This window comes from Elgaria multicarinata, chromosome 2, assembly GCF_023053635.1.
Source record: "Elgaria multicarinata webbii isolate HBS135686 ecotype San Diego chromosome 2, rElgMul1.1.pri, whole genome shotgun sequence".
Classification (NCBI taxonomy): Eukaryota; Metazoa; Chordata; class Lepidosauria; order Squamata; family Anguidae; genus Elgaria; species Elgaria multicarinata.
Window position 1 is genome coordinate 97,291,860 of NC_086172.1, and position 24,704 is coordinate 97,316,563.

At 38.5% G+C, this 24,704-nt stretch overlaps 1 protein-coding gene across 1 annotated transcript in view; it reads right to left on the bottom strand.

Moving 5' to 3' along the window:
* SBF2 (SET binding factor 2) overlaps nucleotides 1-24,704 on the bottom strand; it is a 274,874-nt gene that overhangs the window by 116,584 nt on the left and 133,586 nt on the right. The window contains exons 5-6 of the mRNA XM_063117284.1: nucleotides 24,458-24,568; nucleotides 22,920-23,025 (exon numbers count right to left, since the gene is read on the bottom strand). Coding sequence (XP_062973354.1) covers nucleotides 22,920-23,025; nucleotides 24,458-24,568 — 217 coding nt within the window. The remainder of the gene's footprint in view (nucleotides 1-22,919; nucleotides 23,026-24,457; nucleotides 24,569-24,704) is intronic.

Consider the following 24,704-nt stretch of genomic DNA (forward strand, 5'->3'; position numbering starts at 1 on the left):
CCAAAGAGGTACAACTGGGTAACAGTAGCAACACCTTGTCACCAGAATTCATGATAAAGAAGCTTTATTAACTTCTGGTATTCTTACACTCATGGCTGTGGGAATACATATTTATAAAGTAATTAGCTTGTTTTGAAGGACTTTTTAAAGTACTGCCAAATTATTATATTAAGTTTAAAATGTATTCCACTCTCCCATCATTTTTAATAGAATCTGAAAGATCAAACAAATGTCTGTGCACAGTGGAAGAGGAAAGATCTAGAAGATATTCAAAATGGTCACTTCCTTCTATTAGCCTACTGAAAAGGACCCATAGAAATAAATTTGAAGCAAGCAAGATGTATTATATCTAATACCATGGCCAGGGGATCTTGGACTTGCTGTAGGATAATGGAAGCAGAGAGTGCTCGACCTGACAGAAACATTCTGTAAGAGTTGGCATTGGAATTCTTTCTCATATATATGTGGGTTGTAAGATTGCTGGTGAACAAAACAGCTATGAACAACAATGCTGAATGTGAGAGTCCTAGTTCCGTCCATGTCTTCTCAGGTCTAATGTAATATAGTGTTTAAACTGAGTTATTATTGAAAATATATTCATTAAGAGAATTGTTTAATGAAATTAAAGTGGATACACAACCGGATAATTAGCTACTTTCTTGGGGGGAATAAGTAACAATTCCTTCCAGGTAAGCACCTTGCCAGCCCAAGTTGTCCTCAGATATGTGTAGTAGTGGTACTGACAAAAGGGCAATTATCCTCATAGCTTGAAGGGTGTGTGGGCAGAATCAGACTTGGGGGATAGGTAATAACCTCCATGGACAGCTCCCAATACCTTTAGACTCCAGGCTGAACTGAAGGAGATAACTTACCGGCCTTTGGACTGTTAGTCCCTGTTTGCATGTTATTCTCCATTGCTAATGTTGACTGTCAGCATGAAGGCAACATGCATGAATAATCCAGTTCAATTACTATGGGGCTTTGAAGTTTTTAGGGAAGTCTGTGTTTTTTTAACCCACAATTTTCTTGCTTATCTTAGGTCTCCTCCTCCTCCTCCATCTCCATTATTCAGGAAACACTGCCTTGCTTGTCATTTTCCCTTTTTCTCAGTGTGGGAAAACTACTTGACTAAGGGGAGCAATTACGGTTTAAACAAGTAGTGAAAAAAATTCTATTTTTGCTCATTACGTGACAAAAATACATTGCAATGGATTATGTTGATTGTAAGAGTCTAAAATAAATATCTTAATTCTAACGCTTTAGCTACTCAAGACACTATTAGCCCAGATCAACATGCTTCCTTTGAAATTATTGTTACTCACAGGATTAGAATAATTGAACTTTAGACGACATATAGTAAGCCAAGAAAACACACATTGTGTGTGTGTTTGTGTGTGTGTGTGTGTGTGTGTGTGTGTGTGTGTGTGTGAGAGAGAGAGAGAGAGAGAGAGAGAGAGAGAGAGCATGTTTAAATACATAGGTAATAATTATTTTATTTATGCCATACTATCAGTATACATTGCACTTTACAGGGTTATATATGCAGTATACTATATTTATTATTTATTTATTACATTTTTATACCGCCAATAGCCAAAGCTATGGATCTTAAAACATATAGATAGAAAAAAAATCAAAATCCTCAGTTGAACAATACCTTTATTGTGACCAACCAAAATGCCATAAAAGATTGTGCATGCTGTTGAATTTTCCAGAAAGCTTCCTCTGGCTATATCAGTGGTGGACACAGAATTGGTCCTACCGTGACGCAGCCTGATGCGGGTGCATCAAACGGCAAAATATAGGAAGAGCGACAAACTGCTCCCCCTCAAAAAGCCCGCTGCTTATTGGTCCTGCTGGCCATGTGCAGGTGGCTGGCAGGACAAAAACCAGCCGCTCACTTGGGCAGTGGGCAGGCTGCATTCGCCGGCCACCCTCACCACTTCTGGTCCCGCTGGCCACCTGCACGCAGCTGGCAGGCTCAAGAAGCAGTGAGAGTGGCTGGTGGGTGCATTCAGCTGACAGCCCAAGCAGTCCAGATGGGCAGGAGGTGAGCGAGTGAGTGGCCGCTTCTTGGTCTTACCGGCCACCTGCATGCGGCCAGCAGGACCAAGAAGCAGCCACTCACTCGCACACCTCCCACCCCCCTGGACTGCTTGGGCAGCTAGCTGGCTGTGCCCACTACACACAGCACTTCTTGTTCCAGCCAGCCACCTGCATTACTGTCCAGCCAGTAACTGATGGTCACTGATGGGACCAAGAAGCAACTCTTGTGCCTTGTCGTGGAAGTTTCATGAAACTTGAGAGTTCTTGGAAATGGGCAGGTGCTGTCAGTTGGGAGGGTAGGTGACAGTGTGGGTGCTCGCTCGCTTCAGGTGGGAACCTGTCTTTGGCCAGGCCTGGATGAACAATTTCTGGCCTTCCAGATGCTTTGGCCTACAACTCCCATCAGTCTTCACCAGCATAGCCATTGATGTGAGATGGGAGTTGAAGGACAAAACATTTGGAAGTCCACAAGTTGCCAACTCTTGATGTATAACTATGGGGGAAGAAAAGTATGGGTAGTTTCTCTGTCCAGGCATTTGTAGATAGTGTTTTGTAGATAGTGGATAGTGTTTAAACATTCTACAAAAGCCAAAAGATGAAGCAATGGTGACCTCATTATTCCAGCTGGTTAGTAAGTGAAGTAAAAATGTGTTAAGCTCTGCTGTGCTAAATATAAACCTGATTTTCAGGATACCTTATTTTTAACAATATGTCTCATAATGACACTCAGTTGGAAGTGATATGAAAATACAATGACATAGTATTTATTACTCTGAGATCTGAACCTTCAAATATGTAAGGAATATTTAAGGGGGAGAAGAAAATTAAGGTTCTTTTTCAAGACTTTACAGTTCATAAGGCATGCTCAAGATGCAGAACGCAAATGAAGTAGCTTGCAAGATAAGTCAATGCTGCAGTTTAGGTAAGTATTCATCTACCTGTAGGAATCTGTACTTGGAAATAAACAAATGTGTTCCACAGGTTTTTCAATTAGATGAATAAAAGATTTGAGTACATGATTTCAGTTGTACAAGATCTTGAGTTCATCAGTTCTGCCTTCATTACTAGATGACATTGCAAGTCAATAGCTACTGTTTAAAAGCCAATATGTTTTATAGAGTTCAAAGACATCAGAATAAAAGTGTATTGATCACTAGGGTTTAATATATTTATAGAAGTAAATGCAACAAGCATAAACATATTCCTGGCTGAAGCTGAGTATTGTCCCCAAGCATTGTCAAAAACAAAGATGGTAGCTGGGAGCGAGTAAGAGTGTGCGCCTTTTGTTTTTTAGGACAGCCCAGGACATATATCAGCAGTGAGTATTTCTGGGGCAGATGCCAGGGTCCTGGCAGCTGTCAGAGGATGACAGGTGCTGACACTTGCCTTGAATGAGTCAATGAGGCCAAACAGATGACTGAAATCTGAGACCCATGGGCAGTGTCCAACTGTATCATTCCGTCAGAGCAAATGGTGTCGCACTAGCAGAAAGTAAGTTTTGAACTATGTGCAAGAGGAGAATCCAACTAAAGTTTCATTTGCGTAAGCACAATTGCGGAAGCAGTTGCCAAACCGGTTGAGCATTCTGCTTGCGCATAGGCATTTAAAAGAACAGGACTTCTGCCAATTTCTTTGCCTTAGACATGTTGAACTTTATAGCTTTTGGCCAATTATGGCTTTTTGCATCTTTTTAAATGTGAAAAATATGAAGACTGTAGAAGGGAATGTACACTTTGATAAGCAAGTCATATATGATGTGTACCCCAGGACTTCAAATTCAGCTAACATCAGCATGTTTTGTGCCAGAACCCAATAACTAGCTGTTGATTTAAAAATTAGGACTCTTTAGAGTGTGGAGTTTTTTAGGGACAGGAATTTGCTAAATTTGTGGCAGTCCAGATAAATTTGGACAATTGAAGGGTAAGATTAATTATATATTTTTTTTAAAAAAAGAATCCCTAAGCCTTGGTGGATATTGCTTTTCAGAGTATTGGAAATGTCATTAATTTTCAAATTCTCTAATATTGTTATGACCTATGTAATTTGAAGGTATATGGGGTAGAGTTTTTGTGACAGATAAGCTCTGAAACATAAGCTCTGAAACCATTCATAAGTATACTTTTCTAAAAAGTTGGTGCATTTTTAAAATTTAAGGTATACATGATTTAATAAAGTAATGAACAATGTGTGCATTTACTTGGAGGTATGTATTTCAGGAATAAGATTTGACACATGCTTGATGCAGGCATTATATAAAAGTCATTTCAAATGCAGAAACACTCTTGCAGCACCTTAAAGATTAGCACAAATGTTGTTATTATTATTAATTATTATTATTATTATTATTATTATTTATTTATTTATTTATATAGCACCATCAATGCACATGGTGCTGTACAGAGTAAAACAGTAAATAGCAAGGCCCTGCCGCATAGGCTTACATTCTAATAAAATCATAGTAAAGCAATAAGGAGGGGAAGGGAATGGAAACAGGCACTGGGTAGGGTAAACAGGCACAGGGTAGGGTAAAACTAACAGTATAACAGTATAACTAACAGTCTAAAGTCTGAGCAACATCAAGTTTTAAAAGCTTTAGGAAAAAGAAAAGTTTTTAGCTGAGCTTTAAAAGCTGTGATTGAAGTTGTAGATCTCAAATGTTCTGGGAGAGCATTCCAGGCGTAAGGGGCAGCAGAAGAGAATGGACAAAGCCGAGCAAGGGAAGTAGAGACCCTTGGGCAGGCGAGAAACATGGCATCAGAGGAGCGAAGAGCACAAGCGGGGCAATAGTTTGAGATGAGAGAGGAGAGATAAGGCGGAGCTAGACTGTGGAAGGCTTTGAAGGTCAACAGGTGAAGTTTATATTGGATTCTGAAGTGAATTGGAAGCCAATGAAGAGATTTCAGAAGTGGAGTAACATGGTCAGAGCGGCGAGCCAAGAAGATGATCTTAGCGGCAGCGTGGTGGACAGAAACCAACGGACTGATGTGAGAAGAAGGAAGGCCAGAGAGAAGAAGGTTGCAGTAGTCCAACCGAGAAATAACCAGTGCATGAACAAGCGTCTTGGCAGAAGAGACAGACAGAAATGATCAAATCCTGGCAATATTATACAGGAAAAAGCGACAGGATTTGGCTACTGCCTCAATATGAGGAATAAAGGAGAGCGAGGAATCAAATATAAAGCCAAGACTACGAGCTTCATTGACCGGAGTAAGCGTAACATCATTGACAGTAAGAGAGAATGAGAGATGAGGAGAAGGTTTAGGAGGAAAAACAAGCAATTCAGTCTTTGCCATATTAAGTTTCAAACGACGATGAAGCAGCCAGGCTGAGATATCTGAAAGACATGCCGAGAGGATGCAGAGGAGCCAAGGATTTGTAGGTGGAGAAAAACTCCTTTTACTAAATAGGGCTTATTTCTGAGTAGACATATATAGGATTGTTCTATATATTGAGCTACAGAATATATTTAAATATTCTATATTTTTACACTAACCCATATCTCATAACACAAGTCCTAAGAGCTAAATGTAATAACTGTTTGCTTCTCTTCCTTCCTTGAATAATTCAATTAAACAAACAAGCAAGATGTTACATTTAGCTCCTGAATTTTAACTTATTGCAACAGCAACATCTGAAGACAAATCAATGCTGCTTCCTTATACTGGAATGCAGAACTATATTTGTTGGTAACCTTGAACCTTAAGGTACATCCGCGACACTGACTAGCCAGGGCACAAACAGACCAGACAACACAAAAAACAAATCAACAAGCTTTCTAGTGTTGATTATTACAGATTGGGCTTCCATAGTCAGGCATACATCCTGTTGAACATTACCCATATGTTGGAAAACTTTTGAACAGCAGTTTCCTGACTGACCTTCACTGTTTTCAAGGATTTGAAAACATATGTAATTTGCACTAAAATATCTGACTTCCTACTTTTTAAAAAATGTAATCCATCAGCCTGCTTCCTGTTGTTCTTTTAAAAAAAGATTTAGGAGCTATGCATACACACACACGTACAAAGTTCATTGTTCAAATAGTTTCATTATTATTCCATGGTGCAATGTTTTAGACTTCTAAAACATTGCTCATTTCATTTAAGCGTATTATGCTCAGTTATAGACAAGATTAATGAATTTAACAAGATCAATGAACCCTCTAACGAACATGATGCAACAGGTTTTGGGCTCTTAGAATAGGGGGCTATAATGAAAAGCTTAACAGAAGAAATAATCTGTAACTTAGTGAGACTAATCCACAAAAATGGGTCGACTATCAGAAAGCTTTTCTGAATGATTCTGGAGATTGACACAGCCCTGTACAAAAATTGTATAAGGCAACATTTTAATGGGAAGGACTAACAGGCTTGTTTGAGAAAGAGACAATTTTAAAACTAATGCGATACTTTGAAATAATGTTCAGAGTAAATTGGTACCTGCCTAATAGATGAGAATATTAACAAGAACAGACAAATGAAAATGATGTTATTTATTACCTGTGATTAGTAACTTAAGACAAGTTGAATGAATCTCTGGATTTAATATTTAAGAATGCAGCATTAACATGATGTGCAATCCAAACTAGAATATCAGCACTGTCCAAGACTCCACAAAGGTCTAAACATGTATGAGACCATGTTTCCCTAAATGGGGGGGGGGGGAATCTAGAATTGCCAGTAACTACATGTTAGCTAAACAGATCTTATGTGAGCACAGAAAAAAGGTGGACAAATCTTCCCAGTGGTGGATATTCAGGGAATTCCTTGACATAGGTTCTTTCTATCCGGTGTAGCATTCAATATTGCATACATGATCATGACATCACCATCAGGCCCACTGTGATAAAATATACTGAGTAGTCATAGAATGGCCAGGAAGAGGAATGGCAAAAGGGGAGGGTTACTTTAAATGTTTTAATATCTTTGATGAATGCTTACTTAAAAAGCACAACATTAAATTAATTCTAATTACTTGGAAATTATAATGATAATGTTAACTGCCATGAGAGTATGCTATTGAAGGGCAAGGTATCAATACTTTAAATAAATAAATAAATAAATAAATAATAACATTTGTATCTAAATTGTTTAAGTGCTGTACAAGTGTTTTAATTTCCTCTTGAAAAGTGACTACTAAATTAGGCTAAAAGAAAATCAAATTCTTAGAGAGAGGAGCATTCCTGCTCAATGGTTCTTGCGGAAAAGTCTAAAGACTTCACTTTCTATAAAAACGCAGTTCAGAGCTGATTCAAATATTTTCCATTTCATATTTTTGTCCTATACATGTAAAGGTTTTGGAGGAAAGGGGGCAAATGCTATAAAATTATTTTATTATCAGTTTTATAAGTTCAAATTAATTAAGTTCAAATCTAAGGTTTAATTAATTTTAGGAAACAAATATGATTAGTTTTTGCAAACTGAAGATAACACTGAATACACAAATCTTTCAAATTGCTTCCAGGCTAGTTTCAGACATGCATGAATTGTGTTCCCCCCTTTTTTTACACCCCAAGGGTAGGATCCAATACTGCCATTGCACTCATACTCAATCTGTCGCACAAGTGGCCCCACTGCTCACACAACAGAATGTAGCGGTTCTAAAAGCAACCCTGGAAACAAGCAGAAATGCTTGTTTCTGCATCCGGACAGCTCAGTGGAGCTTCCTTCTGCAAGCTTTATTGAGCTGCCCTGTTTCAGAAACAAGCATTTCCGCTTGTTTCTGAATATTCCTGGAATCATTAGCTTCCCGTTCCATTAGGGCTAGCATGCAGCAAGGACTGGATACTGCCCTATAGCTCCTATTTTAAAATAATTTGCAGAACTGGTTGATGTAACATGAACAATGTAGGACATAGGCTCAGAATTTATAAATAGATGGCTATTTGCCTCCAAACAAACAAACAACCGAACAAACAAACTGGTATTTCCAATTACATAACAAAGTCATTACCATTATTAACTGCCTTATGTCTGTTCTCAGCAAAGTAGCAATTGGAACAACTGGGTGCCATGTAGAGTTATGGAACGTCTTATCAGAACATAAGCATGCTGGCAGGACAATGCGGGGAAGTTTAGACAGCTGCTTCCTCTGCTATACCTTTTTTCAGGGCTAAAGAGAGCCCAAGATTTTATATTCCATAAAGCTGGCAGTAAAATAGTCCATAGGTAATGTATATGTTAACTGAAGTAACTGCTCCAGTGATCTAGCAGTCACAAGGCTAATTAGCATATGGTCCCAAGTGTGTAGTGGTATTTCAGCTCCAGCTACTCCTATTGTCTAGATCAGGTCTTCAGCCTATTTTCAGAAGCTCACTGGTTTTGAATCTAAAGAAGCTGTACAAGTTAGTCATAAGTGTCTGATGTCAGTAGTGAACTGGATAAGAATGAACAAACTGAATTTAATCCAGACATGACAGTGGTGCTATTGGTCAGTAAATAGCAAATCAGGGAATAGAGGTTCAGCCTTTGTTGGATGGAACTGCACTGCCCTTGAAGACTTAGGTTCACAGTTCGACTGTATTTCTGATTTCAACCCTGAAACTGCATTCCCAGATTTCAGAAGTGGGCGGGTTAGTCAAAACAAGTTAGTCAAAATCCGCAATCCATGTTACAACAGTTTCACAGACTGACAGTATTTTTCAGAGCACAATTCAAAGGGCAGGTTATGACCTACAAAGCCCTACGCAACTTGGAACCAAGTTATCTGAAATACTATATAATCCCATACAAGCCTATGCACGTTTTCACATCTTCCAGAAAAGCTCTTCTTTCTGTTGTGACAACATCCATTCAGGAACTTGAAAGGGGGGCTTCTTAGAAGCTGCCCCCAGGCTTTAGAATGTCTTGCCAAGGGAGGACCATCCAGCCCCATCTCTAATGACCTTCCACCAGCAGGCAAATATGTTTTTATTCAGGCAGGCTTTTTGCCCCATAAAATAATTTGTTATGGACAGTGCAAATATGTTGCCATTGGTTTAACTATGGGTTCCTGGTCAACAGCTGGTTGGCCCCTATGTGAACAGATTGCTGGACTAGATGGACCCTTGGTCTGATCCGGCATGTTTCTTCTTACATTCTTAAATATAGACCATATAGAAATTAAGAAGATAGATTTTTAGTATATAACTTCAACATGGATCTCTATGAAAATGAGAGATGATAATTCTATAATACATTTTTCTGTCTTCACATCCTAAAAAAGTGCTTAAGGAATTTTTATTTTACTAACCAAGCATCTGCACCAATATGTGGATCAAATGTAATATGCCGATATTTTATTCACAACCAGAAGCTGGAATTAGATGAGAGTACTGGCAATATGTAAACCATTAGTTTCCGGGCAAAGTACAAAGTGTTGGTTATTACCTTTAAAGCCCTACGTGGTTTGGGTCCAAGCTACCTGCGGGTTCACCTTCTCCCGTATGATCTGCCCCACACACTCAGGTCCTCTGGGAAGAATCCACTTCAGCTAGCAAAAACTAGATTAACAACTGTTACCCAGAGGACCTTTTCTTCCGCTGCTCCCAGACTGCGGTATGGCCTGCCGGAGGAGATTCGTTAACTTGACAGTCTTTCAGAATTTAAAAAAGCAATAAAGACTGATCTATTCTGGCAGGCCTATCCAGTGAAATTTTAGAATGTTTTCAGGATGTTTTAATCATGTATGGTATATTTTAATCCGTTTTAATGTGTATTTTATATCAAGTTTTTATACTGTTTGTTTTATACTTTGAATTGTTTTAGTTTTTGTGAACAGCCCAGGGAGCTTTGGCTATTGGGTGGTATAAAAATGCAATAAATAATAATAATAATAATAATAATAATAATAATAATAATTTCAAGATAACTTTTTTAGATTTAGTCAAGTGGTGTGTGTACCGATCAATAATAAAGATACAAATAAATATTCTTACTTAAACTTAGAAACAAGAATATAAAATGCTGATAATGGAGAAATGCTGAAATATGGTAACGTACTTTCATAAGAGCATGAGAAGTGTCATACTGGATCAGACCAAGAGTCCATTTAGTCCAGCACTCTGTTCACACAGTGACCAATCAGCTGTTGACAAGGGACTCACAAAACCAGACACAGTGCAACAGCACCCTACCACCCATGTTCCTCAGCAGCTGGTGTATATAGGCTTACTGCCTCAGATACTGGAGATAGCACACAGCTATCAGAACTAGTAGCCACTGATAGACTTCTCCAGGAATTTATCCAACTCCCTTTTAAAGCCATCCAAATCAGGGGCCATCACTACATCATGTGGTAATGAGTTCCATATTTTAACTATGCACTGTTTAAAGAAGTACTTCCTTTTATTTGTTCTGAATCACCCAGGAATCAGCTTGATGGGATGACCCTAGGTCCTAGTCTTGGGGGGTGGGGAAAAATATCTCCCTATGCACATTCTCCACATCATGCATAATTTTGTACACCTCTTTCATGTCTCCCCTTACCCTCCTTTTTTCCCAAGCTAAACAATCCCAGCTGTTGTGAACTTCCCTCATAGGAGAGATGCTCCAGCCCCTTGATCATTTTAGTTGCCCTTTTCTGCACTTTCTCCAGCTCTGTAATATCTTTTTTAAGTGTGGTGACCAGAACTGTAAACAATATTCTAAGTGTGGTCACACCATAAATTTGTATAAAGGCAGTATGATACTGGCAGTTTTATTCTCAATTCCTTTTCTAATAATGCCTAACATCGAATTCGCCTTCTTTACAGCAGCCACACACTGGGTGGACATTTTCATCGAGCTGTCCGCCACAACCCCAAGATCTCTTTCTTCGTTGGTCACTGCTAGTTCAGATTCCATCATGTTATACTTGAAATTGGGATTTTTTTGCCCCAACGTGCATCACTTTACACTTGCTTACATTGAACTGCATCTGCCATTTGGCTGGCCACTCTCCCAGCTTGGAGAGATCCCTTTGGAGTGCCTTAAGGTTTGAACAACCTTAAATAATTTGGTGTCATCGGCAAACTTGGCCACTTCACTGTTCACTCCTAATTCCAGAGTCCCCCGAGAATGGGCATTGCTAATAATGTAAATCTTTAAAATGTCAACATTTTGGAAACCCTAAAAAAGTAGAGAAATTATGCAGTAATGTAAGGAAGTAACCCAAGATTGCAGCACGTCAGAGAATGAATAAATGAAAAAGCTGAATCTGTTACTAACATTTGGTATTTGCAAACCAAAATTTATGTAACAGGGAAAATTCTGCAGATAACACATAGAGAAAGAAATAACTGGGGAACTGTTGGCAAATCTGGAGGCCTGTTCCTCAAGGGTTATGTGGCCCTCGTGCCAGGATATGGTTTGCCTTTGGGAATCTTCTTGTCTCTTCTATTCGGGGTTCCGTGGCCCCGGGTGGGGATGAAGCAAGTAGGTCTCCCCACACTTGCAATGGAGTGAGGCCTAAGACAGGGGCCCGGTTTGACCCGGCTCATGGCTTAGCAGAGTAGCTCATCTTTAATGGCAGGCTAGATACCTGAGGAAATGACCTAATAGATTCCTGCGCTTCCACGTGCAGATTCAGGTGACGGGTGAATTTCCCTTTTTAATAAAGAGGCCCTAGTTTATACCAAAGCTCTGGTTGGTGTGTCTTTATTTCATGGGTGCCTTCTCCACTTGCAAACTAACAGTAGATGCATTTCCTTTGAAAGACTGGCAAAATACAAACACAATACAATGTACAAAATAGTTTGTGTACAAAATACTTTGTATACAAAAAAGTGAAAAACAATGCTTTTCTTTTTCCTATACAAAAGTATTACACCATTTCATACTACCAAAGGTAAGCATAGGTCAGGACTATTGATTGTTCAGCATATATGGAGAATGATACCTAATTTCAATTTTTTAAAAAAAATACTTACATTTCATTCATTAATTAATTTATTAAATAGTCACACATAATGTTTTATGGCTTCCCTTCAGTATGAAAAGTCATCTAACTCAAATAGAAAGGGGAATCCTGGCAGACACAGTACTTCGTCATGTATGTAGCTGCCAGTTCTCTTTAGAATTCATATTTTCCTATTCCGGATGCCATTTTTTGCAGGCTTTGTAATTGGTTTCCAGAATAATTAAGCCTGCAAGTTCCAGGGGAATAAAATCATCTTTTGGCAATTCATGCTTAAAGTAAGTCACTGGTTGGTCAACATCCTGAATAAATGTGTTCTAGCACTGCCTTGAAACATAAAAGATAATACTCCAGGCACTATGGTCATAACATTCTGAAACATCTGAGTGTGCAAAAACTGGATGGATGACATAGCACTCTCGACTCTCACATCAAATTTGCAGATATCAGGAACTGGAATCCTGTGTGCCAAAAAAAAAGTATGCCATTTTTATCCATTTTAGTTAGGCGTGAACTCTTCCTGAAAGTGAATTACTTTGAAAACAAACAAGTATAATTCTCAAAGATCCTTATATGGCTAACATTGCTGCTGAAGCCCTTTGAACTTCAAAATGTAAGGTAACAGGAAATCATTTTGTATGCAGAAATTAAAATCACTAATTCAAAAAGTACTTAAGATTTGTTACGGTCTAATACTGAAGCTGTAAATTTCAATTATCAGTAATCCTAAAACGTGGCTCTTCAAACAGAGATTCTGATCCTCTTTACTTGTAGGGAATCAAATGTTAAATTGGTAATTATTTCAGATGACTAGTCCCAGCTAAATTTCGTATACATATATATTTCCAGCTCCTTCCTCCCATCCCAGCTGTTTCTCCTAACTTACCATGGGCCATATTGAGTGCCATTTTCTTGACGGAAAGGTGGGGTACAACTCAAATATATAACTAAATCATAGAATCATAGAATAGCAGAGTTGGAAGGGGCCTACAAGGCCATCGAGGCCAACCCTCTGCTCAATGCAGGAATCCACCCTAAAGCATCCCTGACAGGTGGTTGTCCAGCTGCCCCTTGAATGCCTCTAGTGTGGGAGAGCCCACAACCTCCCTAGGTAACTGATTCCATTGTTGTACTGCTCTAACAGTCAGGAAGTTTTTCCTGATGTCCAGCCAGAATCTGGCTTCCCTTAACTTGAGTCCGTTATTCCGTGTCCTGCACTTTGTGAGGATCAAGAAGAGATCCTGGCCCTCTTCTGTGTGACAACCTTTTAAGTATTTGAAGAGTGCTATCATGTCTCCCCTCAATCTTCTCTTCTCCAGGCTAAACATGCCCAGTTGTTTCAGTCTCTCTTCATAGGGCTTTGTTTCCAGACCCCTGATCATCCTGGTTGCCCTCCTCTGAACACGCTCCAGCTTGTCTGCGTCCTTCTTGAATTGCGGAGCCCAGAACTGGATGCAATACTCTAGATGAGGCCTAACCAGGGCCGAATAGAGAGGAACCAGTACCTCACGTGATTTGTAAGCTATACTTCTATTAATGCAGCCCAAAATAGCATTTGCCTTTCTTGCAGCCATATCGCACTGTTGGCTCATATTCAGCTTGCGATCTACAACAATTCCAAGATCCTTCTCATTTGTAGTATTGCTGAGCCAAGTATCCCCCATCTTGTAACTGTGCCTTTGGTTTCTATTTCCTAAATGTAGAACTTGGCATTTATCCCTATTAAATTTCATTCTGTTGTTTTCAGCCCAGCACTCTAGCCTATCAAGATCACTTTGAAGTTTGTTTCTGTCTTCCAGGGTATTAGCTATCCCACCCAATTTGGTGTCATCTGCAAATTTGATAAGCGTTCCCTGCACCTCCTCATCCAAATCATTAATAAAAATGTTGAAGAGCACTGGGCCCAGGACTGAGCCCTGCGGTACCCCACTCGTTGCCTCTCCCCAGTTTGAGAAAGTTCCATTGATAAGTACTCTTTGAGTCCGATTCTGTAGCCAACTGTGAATCCACCTAATAGTTGTTCCATCTAGCCCACTTTTAGCTAGTTTGTTAATCAGAATGTCATGTGGTACTTTGTCAAAAGCTTTGCTGTAGTCAAGATATATGACGTCCACAGCATTCCCACAGTCTACAAGGGAGGTTACCCTATCAAAAAATGAGATCAAATTAGTCTGACAGGACTTGTTCTTGACAAATCCATGTTGGCTTCTAGTGATCACCGCATTGATTTCAAGGTGTTTACAGATTGATTTCTTTATAATCTGCTCCAGAATTTTCCTAGGGATGGATGTCAGACTGACTGGTCTGTAGTTCCCAGGTTCCTCCTTTTTGAAGATAGGGACAACGTTAGCCCTCCTCCAGTCATCCGGCACCTCACCCGTCTTCCATGATTTTGCAAAGGTAATAGACAAAGGTTCTGAGAGTTCTTCCGCTAGCTCTTTCATTACTCTAGGATGCAGTTCATCGGGCCCTGGAGATTTGAACTCATTCAAGGAAATTAGGTGTTCTTTGACCATTTGTTTATTAATCTCAAACTGCAATCCTGCCCCCTCAACTTCTGCTTCACTTTTTCCAGGGGGTTCATAGACCCGCATTTGGGAAAAGACTGAGGCAAAGTAGGAATTGAGCACTTCAGCCTTTTCTTTGTCATCTGTTATCAATTTGCCATCCTCATTAAGCAGTTGAACCACCATTTCTTTCCTCTGTCTTTTACTACTCATGTAGCTGAAGAAAGCCTTTTTATTGCTTTTAGCATCCCTCGCTAATCTCAACTCATTCACAGCTTTAGCCTTCCTGACGCCATTTCGGCACTTCTGCGCCATCTGTCTGTACTCTTCTTTTGTAGCCTGGCCTTCCTTCCACTTCCTATATGTATCCCTTTTTGTTTTCAGGTCATCTCTAAGCTTTTTGTGGAGCCACATTGGTTTCCTCTGTTGTCTTCTATCTTTTCTCCTTGTTGGAATTGTTTGTAATTGTGCCTTTAACATTTCCTTTTTTAAATACTCCCACCCATCCTGCACTCCTTTTCTCATTAGGCTCATTTGCCATGGGACCTTACTTATCATAGTTCTGAGTTTATTAAAATCAGCTTTCCTAAAATCCAGAGTACGTGTATGCCTACACTCAACTTTTGTCTCCTTCATAATCAAGAATTCAAGTATGACATGGTCACTTTTCCCCCAGAGTTCCCGTAACTGCCACTTTATCCACTAAGTCATCCCTATTGGTCAATATCAAGTCAAGGATTGCCGATCCTCTAGTTCCTTCCTCCACTTTCTATAGGAGAAAGTTATCACCCACACATGTCAGGAATTTCTTGGAAGGGCCGCTTTTGGCAGTATTGGTCTCCCAACAGATATCAGGGTAATTGAAGTCCCCCATCACTACTACATCACACTTCCTTGAAACACTGGCAATTTGTTTCTCAAAAGTTTTGTCCTCGTCTTCTTGATTGGGTGGTCGGTAGTAGACTCCGATTATCATGTTCTTTTTATTCCTTGCCCCATTTATTTTAATCCAGATTCTCTCGATGGGGCTCCCAGTCTGATCCGCCTGTATTTCTGTGCAAGGATAGGTATTTGTGCAGGGATAGGTAATACCTTCTCAGGTCCAAAGGCCCAGACAATGAAATTCATTTAAAAATGGGCTGGACGGATGCAAATCTTACATTCTGGGTGTTGTTTGGGGAGGTATTTGGGGAGGCAGCCTGTCACTAAATAATAAAATAAATGAAAGTAAAAAGATTACCTAAATAATGTTGTGGGAGATGGCTTTGTAAGTGCCAACTTGTGGACTTTCCAAAAAAGCACTTTATGCAGCAATTGAGTTTGCTCTCAATTTGCCAGTGGTGCTCAGAGAGCATGAAATTAAAAATGACAGGAGCACATTCAGGCATTTATTCAAGGGGTTCCGCAGGGGTCAGTCAGTCTTGTCCCCCATGCTGTTCAACATTGTTTTAAATTGATATTTTTGTTTTTTAAACTTCTGGTGGTTTTAAATTTTGTATATCTGTTTTTAATGTTAATTGTTTTTAACTTTTGTAAACCGCCCAGACAGCTTCGGTTATGGGGCGGTATATAAATGTAATAAATAAATAAATAAATAAATAAGAGCACCTTTTATCAGCTCAGGCTGATTTACCAACTATGCCCTTATCTGGACAGAGATAGCCTAGCTACAGTTATCCATGCTCTGATAACCTCTCGTTTGGATTACTGCAATGCGTTATACATGGGTCTGCCTTTGAAAATGGTCCGGAAGCTTCAACTGGTACAAAACAGGGCAGCCCGTTTACTAACAGGGACTGGCCGGCGAGATCACCTTACGCCAGTCCTTTTTCAACTTCATTGGCTGCCAGTCCAGGTCCGGGCCCGATTCAAAGTGCTGGTATTGACATTTAAAGCCCTAAACGGTTTGGGGCCAGGTTATTTGAAGGGACGCCTCCTCCCATATGTACCTGCCTGGACCTTAAGATCATCTACAGGGGCCCTTCTCCGTGAGCCCCTGCCAAAGGAAGTGAGGCAGGTGGCTACTAGGAGGAGGGCTTTCTCCGCTGTGGCACCCCGGTTGTGGAATGAGCTCCCCAGAGAGGTCCACCTGGCGGCTACACTGTACTCCTTTTGTCGCCAGCTGAAGACCTTTTTATTCTTTCAGTATTTTAACATTTAATTTTAACTTAAATTTAAATTTTACTGTTTTAACTCTGTATTTTAATTTTACATCAATTTTGCTGCGTGGTTTTATCCTGGTTGTGCTTTTTATACTGTATTTTGTATTTGTGCTTTTAACCTGTTGGTTGTTTTATTATGGTTTTAATTTTTGTGAACCGCCCAGAGAGCTTTGGCTATTGAGCGGTATAAAAAAGTAATAAATAAATAAAATAAATAAATAAATAAGAAATGGGTGCTTAAAGAGTGTCCGAGTAGAGATGTGATTCCCTGATATGGATGCGTTAAGGACACCTATCTGGGAAACACCAGCATATTTTCAGCAAACGGAATTGCCATGTAAAATGCAAAGACCACCTTCTCCCATATGAACCTGCCCAAGACCTAAGGTCTTCAGGAGAGGCTCTTGTTTCAAGACCACCATCTTCAGGGGTGCATTTAGTGCCAATGAGAATGAGGGCCTTCTCAATGAGAGTTCCCCAGATGTGGAATTCCTAACCAAGGGAGGCTAGGTTTGCTACCTCTCTGCTGTCCTTCCACTGGCAGGCAAAAACCTTTTTATTTAAGTAAGCCTTTGGTATGTCAGTGGGTTTGTTGGATTGGATCCTGTTTTTATTCTGTTACTAATGTATTTTAATTGTTTTAATGTACTTTTTATTATTGTTTTAATCAAATTTTATTTATGACTGTAAGCTGCCTTTAGTGCTTTTTTTTTTAATAGAAAGGTGGGGTACAAATCAAATCAAATCAATAAAATGGTCCTTCTCTTCCAGAAATTTGGCCCTTACCTAGACCTAGGAAGTAACTCTTTCACGACCCTCCATAAACTGACCAATGATGTGAAGTCAGTAAAATTAGATCAGCTTAAATTTTTAATATTTAAAAATGTAGTTCATATTCCTAAATGAAAATTAAAAAAAATATATTAGATGGAAACAAGTATTTTGTTCACGTGTATATTTGAATTTTGATCTTACTAGACTTGCTTTTGAATTCTTGCTCAACTGAACTTGCAAACCAGTCCACCCCTTTCATACACCAGAAGCTTAGGCCTTGCATCTTGCTGGTCCAGAAGAAAAACCAAACAACAGGCAGAGAAGACAAATTTGTTGATGAAGTTCAGTCCTAACAGTTGCACTTATGTCTCAGTAAAACAGGCCTGGGAATAACACTTTTTTTTTGCCCAATCAGCAGCTGCCTCCTGTCCCAGGATGGGATCTAATTATGGAGAATTTATTATCATCATCATCATTATTATTACCTTTTTTTTCTCCAAATGGACCCATATGATTATTCACTGATGCCAGTTGAAACAATTTTTGAAACTGAAATTGCTCCCAAAAGGCTTGATATTCGCAGAAATCAAGTTTAAAAATAGGTTACTTGGCTTTCATTGCATAAGCCCAGCCCTTAATACCGACATCACTTTCTAGATATGGGGAATAATAATAAGCCACTCTCTTGTCCATTTATCATAAACACATATCTTAAAATAAAACCGGTTTCAAAATTCTGTTTCATTCACTAAATTACTAAAGACTCAAACTATTTTGGACTATTGCCCCCAAATGTAGGTTGGCACTCAGGATGTTTCTTTGTTCAGAAACAATGTGTCCTGGGTGGTGTAAGGAGGACCTCCCTTATTTTCCTGCCAAAAATGAGAAAAGGGGGTGGTGGATGAGTTACACATCATCATTGCACAATGTCTCTCTAAATAAACAAAAATGATAAGTTCATTTTGTAATTGTTGACTATTCTATATTTAGTAAACATATGGAAACAATTTGTTATAACAGCTTACATTTGGGCTAAAGCAGCTATATCTACTTCTTTAAAAATGATTTTAGAATCACTCACACAAACGTTTTACTTTTCAAAGGACACTTTCCATAGAATGCTCTGCAGTATTAGAAAAAAATATGCAGGGCTACTTCTATGCTTACAAATAATTTGCCATTAAAAAAAAGACCAATTACTGTAGTAATCTGGAATTCTGCACCAATAGGAAAACTGTGCTCCTATTTGGTGGAAGCTGAATATACATCAGACTGTCTGCCTCTTCTTTTCAATGGGGGGAGTAGATGTGCCAGAGTGTCTGTGTATAACTAGCTTTCTACCAAACTCTTTTATATTTAGACTCAGGCCTTAATTTAGAACAAAGAAGGAGCAAAAACAGAAGAGTAAAATGGCACCATTCCATGCTAAACCTTCAGCCTAATTTAACTATTCATCTGCATGCAAAAGGGTAGAGGAAGAACAATGAATGCAGAAGATGTATGAAAGACTAGCTATTAATCCAGTGGGTGTTTTTTTAAAATCAATTTCAAATAAGTAGCTACATTGCTACGTTAACGTCTGAATTGAATTAAATATAATCAGAGTTGAAAGCTGGTCTGAGTTTAAACAAATTATAGTATAAAAAGAATGTACGTTGTATTGATACTTAAACAAACAGAGATCATATAGTACGGCCCAAGACAAACAAACCATATCTAACTAATTATATTTAATTAATTATAGTAAATATACCCCATAATGTCTCAGAAATATGAAGTTTTTACAGAACTGGGGGGTTCAACCATTCCCAGTAATTTTCTCTCCTTTCAGTACTTTTTAACTTCTTTGAACTGTAAAAGTAGTCGTGGAGAGACCAAGCAGCTCACGGAACACCTCTAAGTATTTTGTGGATTTTTGCAAATGCTCGCAACCATTGCCTCCCCACCATATCTCCTGTCACATTTTTATTTGAGTAAATCCAATCAATCACGGATAGCATACTGGATGTGATGATGTTACAATGATTTTTTTAATCAATGTCACTGAGGGCAAAAGAAGCACATTTAGAGTGTGGACATTACTTCTTATACCAGTCACATGGGTGATCCTAGCCAATCAAGGATCACTTTCATAACTGAACACTTTTGTAGCACTTACACAACCATCCTTGAAAAATTATGGAAAGGGCCCCCTGTCCAAAACTGAAGATTTTCAGAAAAAGACCCCAACTCCTTGCAATTTGACTCAGATTTATTTTTAACTAGTATCAGCTGTTTCAAATTGTTTGGTTCTAAGGGGAAGGGGAAACACAAGTGATAAAACATTTTAATTTAAAGTGCATGCATATGAAAGGTCAGATATGTTGCAAACCTTTCTGAAATATATATCTATAGGCATTTAGAAGTTTCCTTCCTAGGTACGATGTAAAAAAAAGGAGCAGGAAGAGAGCTAGAAAGCAGCATATATATTTTTAGAAAACACTGTTTTTGCCATTTCCCCCATTCACCTGCTTACATCAATGAAAGTACTCAGAATATATTGTCTACATGATGCATCTTCACTGTTGTAGTCAAGTAAGTCTGTACAGCTTGATCATCAGTAATTCAGAAGGAAAAGGACAGAAAGTTGACAGAGGAAACAGGAGCACATTGGATGGAAAGTATTATGTACGCAGTAGTCATGCTTTACCACCTTTGCCTAGCATTGTCCCAAGTGTAGTAGTATAAGGTGCATAAATCTTTGCTTCTCTCAATGAAAGCCAGGAATTCATCTCAACATTATTTAGCTCCATGCACCAATCTCATATAAATTATGAATAAAACAAAATCCACCCAAACACTGTATCTCAAATCTCTAATCCACTTTCATTCATAATATTAAAAACTATACTTTGTGTTCCTACATGCACATTCAGAAAGATTTTAAGCCAACTGAATAATTTGTCCAGTAGATCTCCTAGACTCCCAAGGTTCTCCCTAAATATTGTAATGCCTGTGTTCTCCAGTTCCAACATTTTACGAAACTTGCTGAGTTGAGTCCCAGAAACATGGCACTGTTAGTCAGCAATAATTCATTTGTGTTCATTGATATCAGTGAGGATGAATTATGTAAAGAAAAAGAAAAAAAGAATCTATGCTAACAGCCTTTCCAAACATTCCAGAACATGGCTTTAGATAACGATACTCTACAATTTGCTTTGTCAGTATTGTGACCTTGAGGGGTAGCTAGTTTTCCAACTCCAACCACTTACATGCATTTTCTGTGGCTTGGGGTGAATTCATGCTGTCTGAGAACCTTGTTTCAAAATTTTCCAGTCTTTCATTCCCGCATAAGGTTTATTTTAACATTTGAAAGCAATCTGTAACAGAAGCAGAACCACGAGTCGGCTATGATAGAGTACACTAAACATCTTTGCTAAATTTAGTTTCTGTTGCAAATGGTCTGCTTAAAATTGGTTGGCGTACACTAAAATTTATCTTCTTACTAACCATGGAATATCTAATATGCTTGTTTTCTTCAGCAATGCAATGGTTTTTTTCCAATCTATCAAAAGACTGCTAAGATTTTGTTTTCTATTCTCACCATTTAGATCTCCCCAGAGTTTGGTTGCCCTAGTGTTCTAGGTTCCTAATCCCATCTACATAACTGGCTCAATAAATACAGGGAAATTGTAAGAAGAATAGGATTATTCAGAAATTAGTGGATTCCTTAAACCTGTTACTCAGCACATTTTTTTAGAAGTGAACTAAACATTCTGTATTTCCTGCATCACTATGGCTTTTCACTTTAGACTGAGGACATGAAGTGTAGTTCTGTGACTGTTTCCTCCATGTCCTCACGGCAACAGCTTTCTTGGAAAGAAGCCATGGATGTTTTCAGTAGCGGATCTTAACCGTTTCATTGTTAACTAGTTTTTTGCTCAAAGTAATACTGCTTTCCTCCTTCCAGGGAACAAGTTACGGGCACCATATCTTTTACTTTTGGGAGGGAGAAGAATAGTTGAGAGGGTGATTTTGAGCAGACAAACAACTGGGAAGGAAAAGCTGGGAAGTATCAGAGTTCTACTTAATCTGAAGCTACCCATAGCTGCTTTGCAAAGTAAAAGAAAGCCATCATTAATATCAGGCAATCAAGAAACATTTTGTTCTGCCATGACTCTAAGGACATGGTTGAAGAAAGATTTTTCAGATCCTGGAAGCAGTCATTCAGCACACAAGATATTGAGAAACCTCACGACATCTATGCTAACCAGATACCTTTCTGCTAGTTTACCAGAAGGAAGACCAAAGAAACTGTGGTATCAGCCTAGGTAGCCATGTGATTAAAAATATACACGCAAAATCCTGTTCAATGTATTTAGTACTCAACCACCCTTTGTTACTGCTTCATGCCTTTCCAGATTTGTTCTAAAACATCAAACTGAATGCAGACAGCTTTCAGGAGCACATTCCATAAAGATATTCCCCAGTAACAGCTGGTGATCACAGCAAGAGGGTAAAAAACCTTTCTTCTCCCTGAAATCCACTGTAATGACTAGACACAGCTTCCTATCTAGTGCTATTAGTACCTTTCCAAGACTTTCTAATAAGATAGGAGAAAATGTTGCTTCTAGAGTGCTTTTTTCTTGCCACTCTACAAGAAGCCCTATTTGAAGCAACACCATACAGTATAGCTACATTTTTGCCATGTGAGGTATAGAGCCAAACTATAGGGTAAATACATATATACCCTCCAACTCCTATATTGCTATGGACCCAGATTAATAATTATGGCACCTCTTAAAGAAACATTATAATTGCATTGTAATCCAGCAGATGGGAGTACATCCTGAGAAAAGGCTACAGCTGAATGCATGTAGTATCACTGCAGTGTATACCAGTCCCAAAGAATATCTAGCTTTGTTTTTTGACAAGTTGCCACTGACATTTCTCTCTTTGAACGGTACATTCCAAGGGGAACTTTTGTATGTCTTTTCTCACATATTCAGAAGTGAGTGAGTTGGCTTCCAGTGAAAACATTGTATGTATTTTAAACAATCCTGTACGTTGTGGTTCTTATTTGCCCCAGTTTATTGCAGTATCTTTACCATAAAATTAATTAATTTGAAAACACAAGTGTATTAAAATTTGCATTATTTTAAAAAATAAAAGGGAAGGGAAAAGATCAGTGCTGCACAGCAAAGAAAAAAGCAATTCAAGACAAATGAATCAAAAGAATAGATCTCACTGCACTATTACAGTCTTACAGCACTATATCTATTTCTTGAAGGAGTTTGGTACCATGAACTGGCACATTAGAAGTATGGTGCAATGCCTCAAGTTGCTTTAAATTATATTAACTTCGGAATTATTTGCAAACACAATGGCCAAGCAGTAAACACACTGGACACAGCTGTAAAAAAAGTAACAGTTAGGTTCAGACCACCTCTAGGTATATGCAAATTGTCTTCCAAAATACAGGAGAAACAACACTTTGAGTTTTGAAAAACAAAAAAGGGAAGTGAGTATTTGACTTGTGCAGTTATTTCAAAATATCATAATCCAAAAAGTGACATACCTAATTGTTGAAACAGAAGAGCCACGCTAGTCCCCGTAACAGGAAGACTATCATGTAAAGGAGTCTGAATCAGCTGCCTATCTCCTGCTCCTAAGGAAAATAGTTTCTGTAGGAAGATAATTTAATAAGCTATTATTGCTTAAGCAACATGAGACATATTGCTTTTTGTGTGATTATCATATGAAAATTAATTAAGTCACATTGCTATTTACCAATTTTATTTATTTATTTGTGACATTTGTATACCACTGAATATAATAAAATCTCTCAGCAGTTCACAATAAATATTAAAATGCCTTTAAATACAATATTAAAAACACCAAAGAAAGCACAGTATTTAAACACAACATTAAAAACCCTTCCAACTGCAGTAAAAACAATTCAAGGAGGAGCAAAATGGAGTGGCATAATTAATTTACTTATAGCCCAGGGAATGCCTGGGTGAACAGGTGTTTTTTTAGGCGGCGTTTTAAAAATGTCACATTTTCTGCTTCAGAACTGCACGAGAGAGGGTTTTTCAGGGGGTAGGGGCCGCTACCTCTCCCTTTTTTATTGGAGGAGTCAGAAATTGAACCTGGGACCTTTTAGGTGCAAAGTATGTACACTAAAGAGATGGTGTTGAGCAGGAACTGAAGCATGGGGATTGAGAAGAAATGTAGATATGGTATAATACAAGAGTGGTTGCTTGGCCAGGTTATTGTTACCACCAAGTTCAATGTCTATATAAATGAATTAACTGTAGGTGTTTATAAGCAGCAGTTGGGAATTAAGCTAAGCAGTGGATAAGTAGGAAAAAGAAATTCTAGCTTCCCCTCCCAAGTAACCCACTCTTCATTCTTCAGTACCGTTTGCTAACTCAAACATGCCACGGCCTCCCCCTTCCCTTTAACTGTACCCCACTGTGACTGTGCTCCAATCTATTGGCAGTAGGGTATGTTAGCAACAACTGGGAAGTGTGGGCCAAAGGCCCTACTGATGTATATTACCATCATGCCATGCATCTGAAATTTGCTATGGCATCTGGATGTCCACTGTCAAGACACAATGGTCCATACTTTTCAGTTATGTGTAGATATTTAATCATATGCCTCAAATTATCAATATGTAACTGTTTCATCATTGTATTTTCATTAAAATCATCATTACCACAGAAATACATGGACCACTAAAACACTGAAGTACATCAGAATTTAAAGACTCAATCAAAGCAACTTCAAGGAAAAGTTCCCCTCCCAAATAACTCATACAAACCAGGGGGAAAAAAGAATAAAGAAATATTTTGAAACACCAGTAATAAAAAAGGTTGAACTTTGCAGAGTTCTAAATTGATACTATGCGCTGTAAAGGCAACTGCAATGACAAAATTAACCCCTTGACCTTATTGTGGAATGGAATTCTTGTTCCTTTTAGAAGACGGGCCATTGGGACATACTCAACTGAACTATGGTCCTTTATTAAATCAAAATATTTGAAGAATTTATTTTTTGCTTTCTTCATAAATTAAATTAACTGAATAAATACTGGCTTTTCTTATTTACCTGTGACCCTCCAGCAGAAGGAACAAAGCACGAACAGAGATTTGCAATGAGAGTTTCCAATGAGACATTCAGGTTGTCCACGTACACAGTGTAGACCAAGCCAAGGCAAGCCTAAAATGTGAAATAAGAACATGTAAAATTGCAACCTGGGGGAAAGTAAATATTAATAAGTATTAGAAACTATATATTTATAGTATAAGAAATGCAATCTTAGAATACTTAAACACACCATTGCTTAATGAAATGC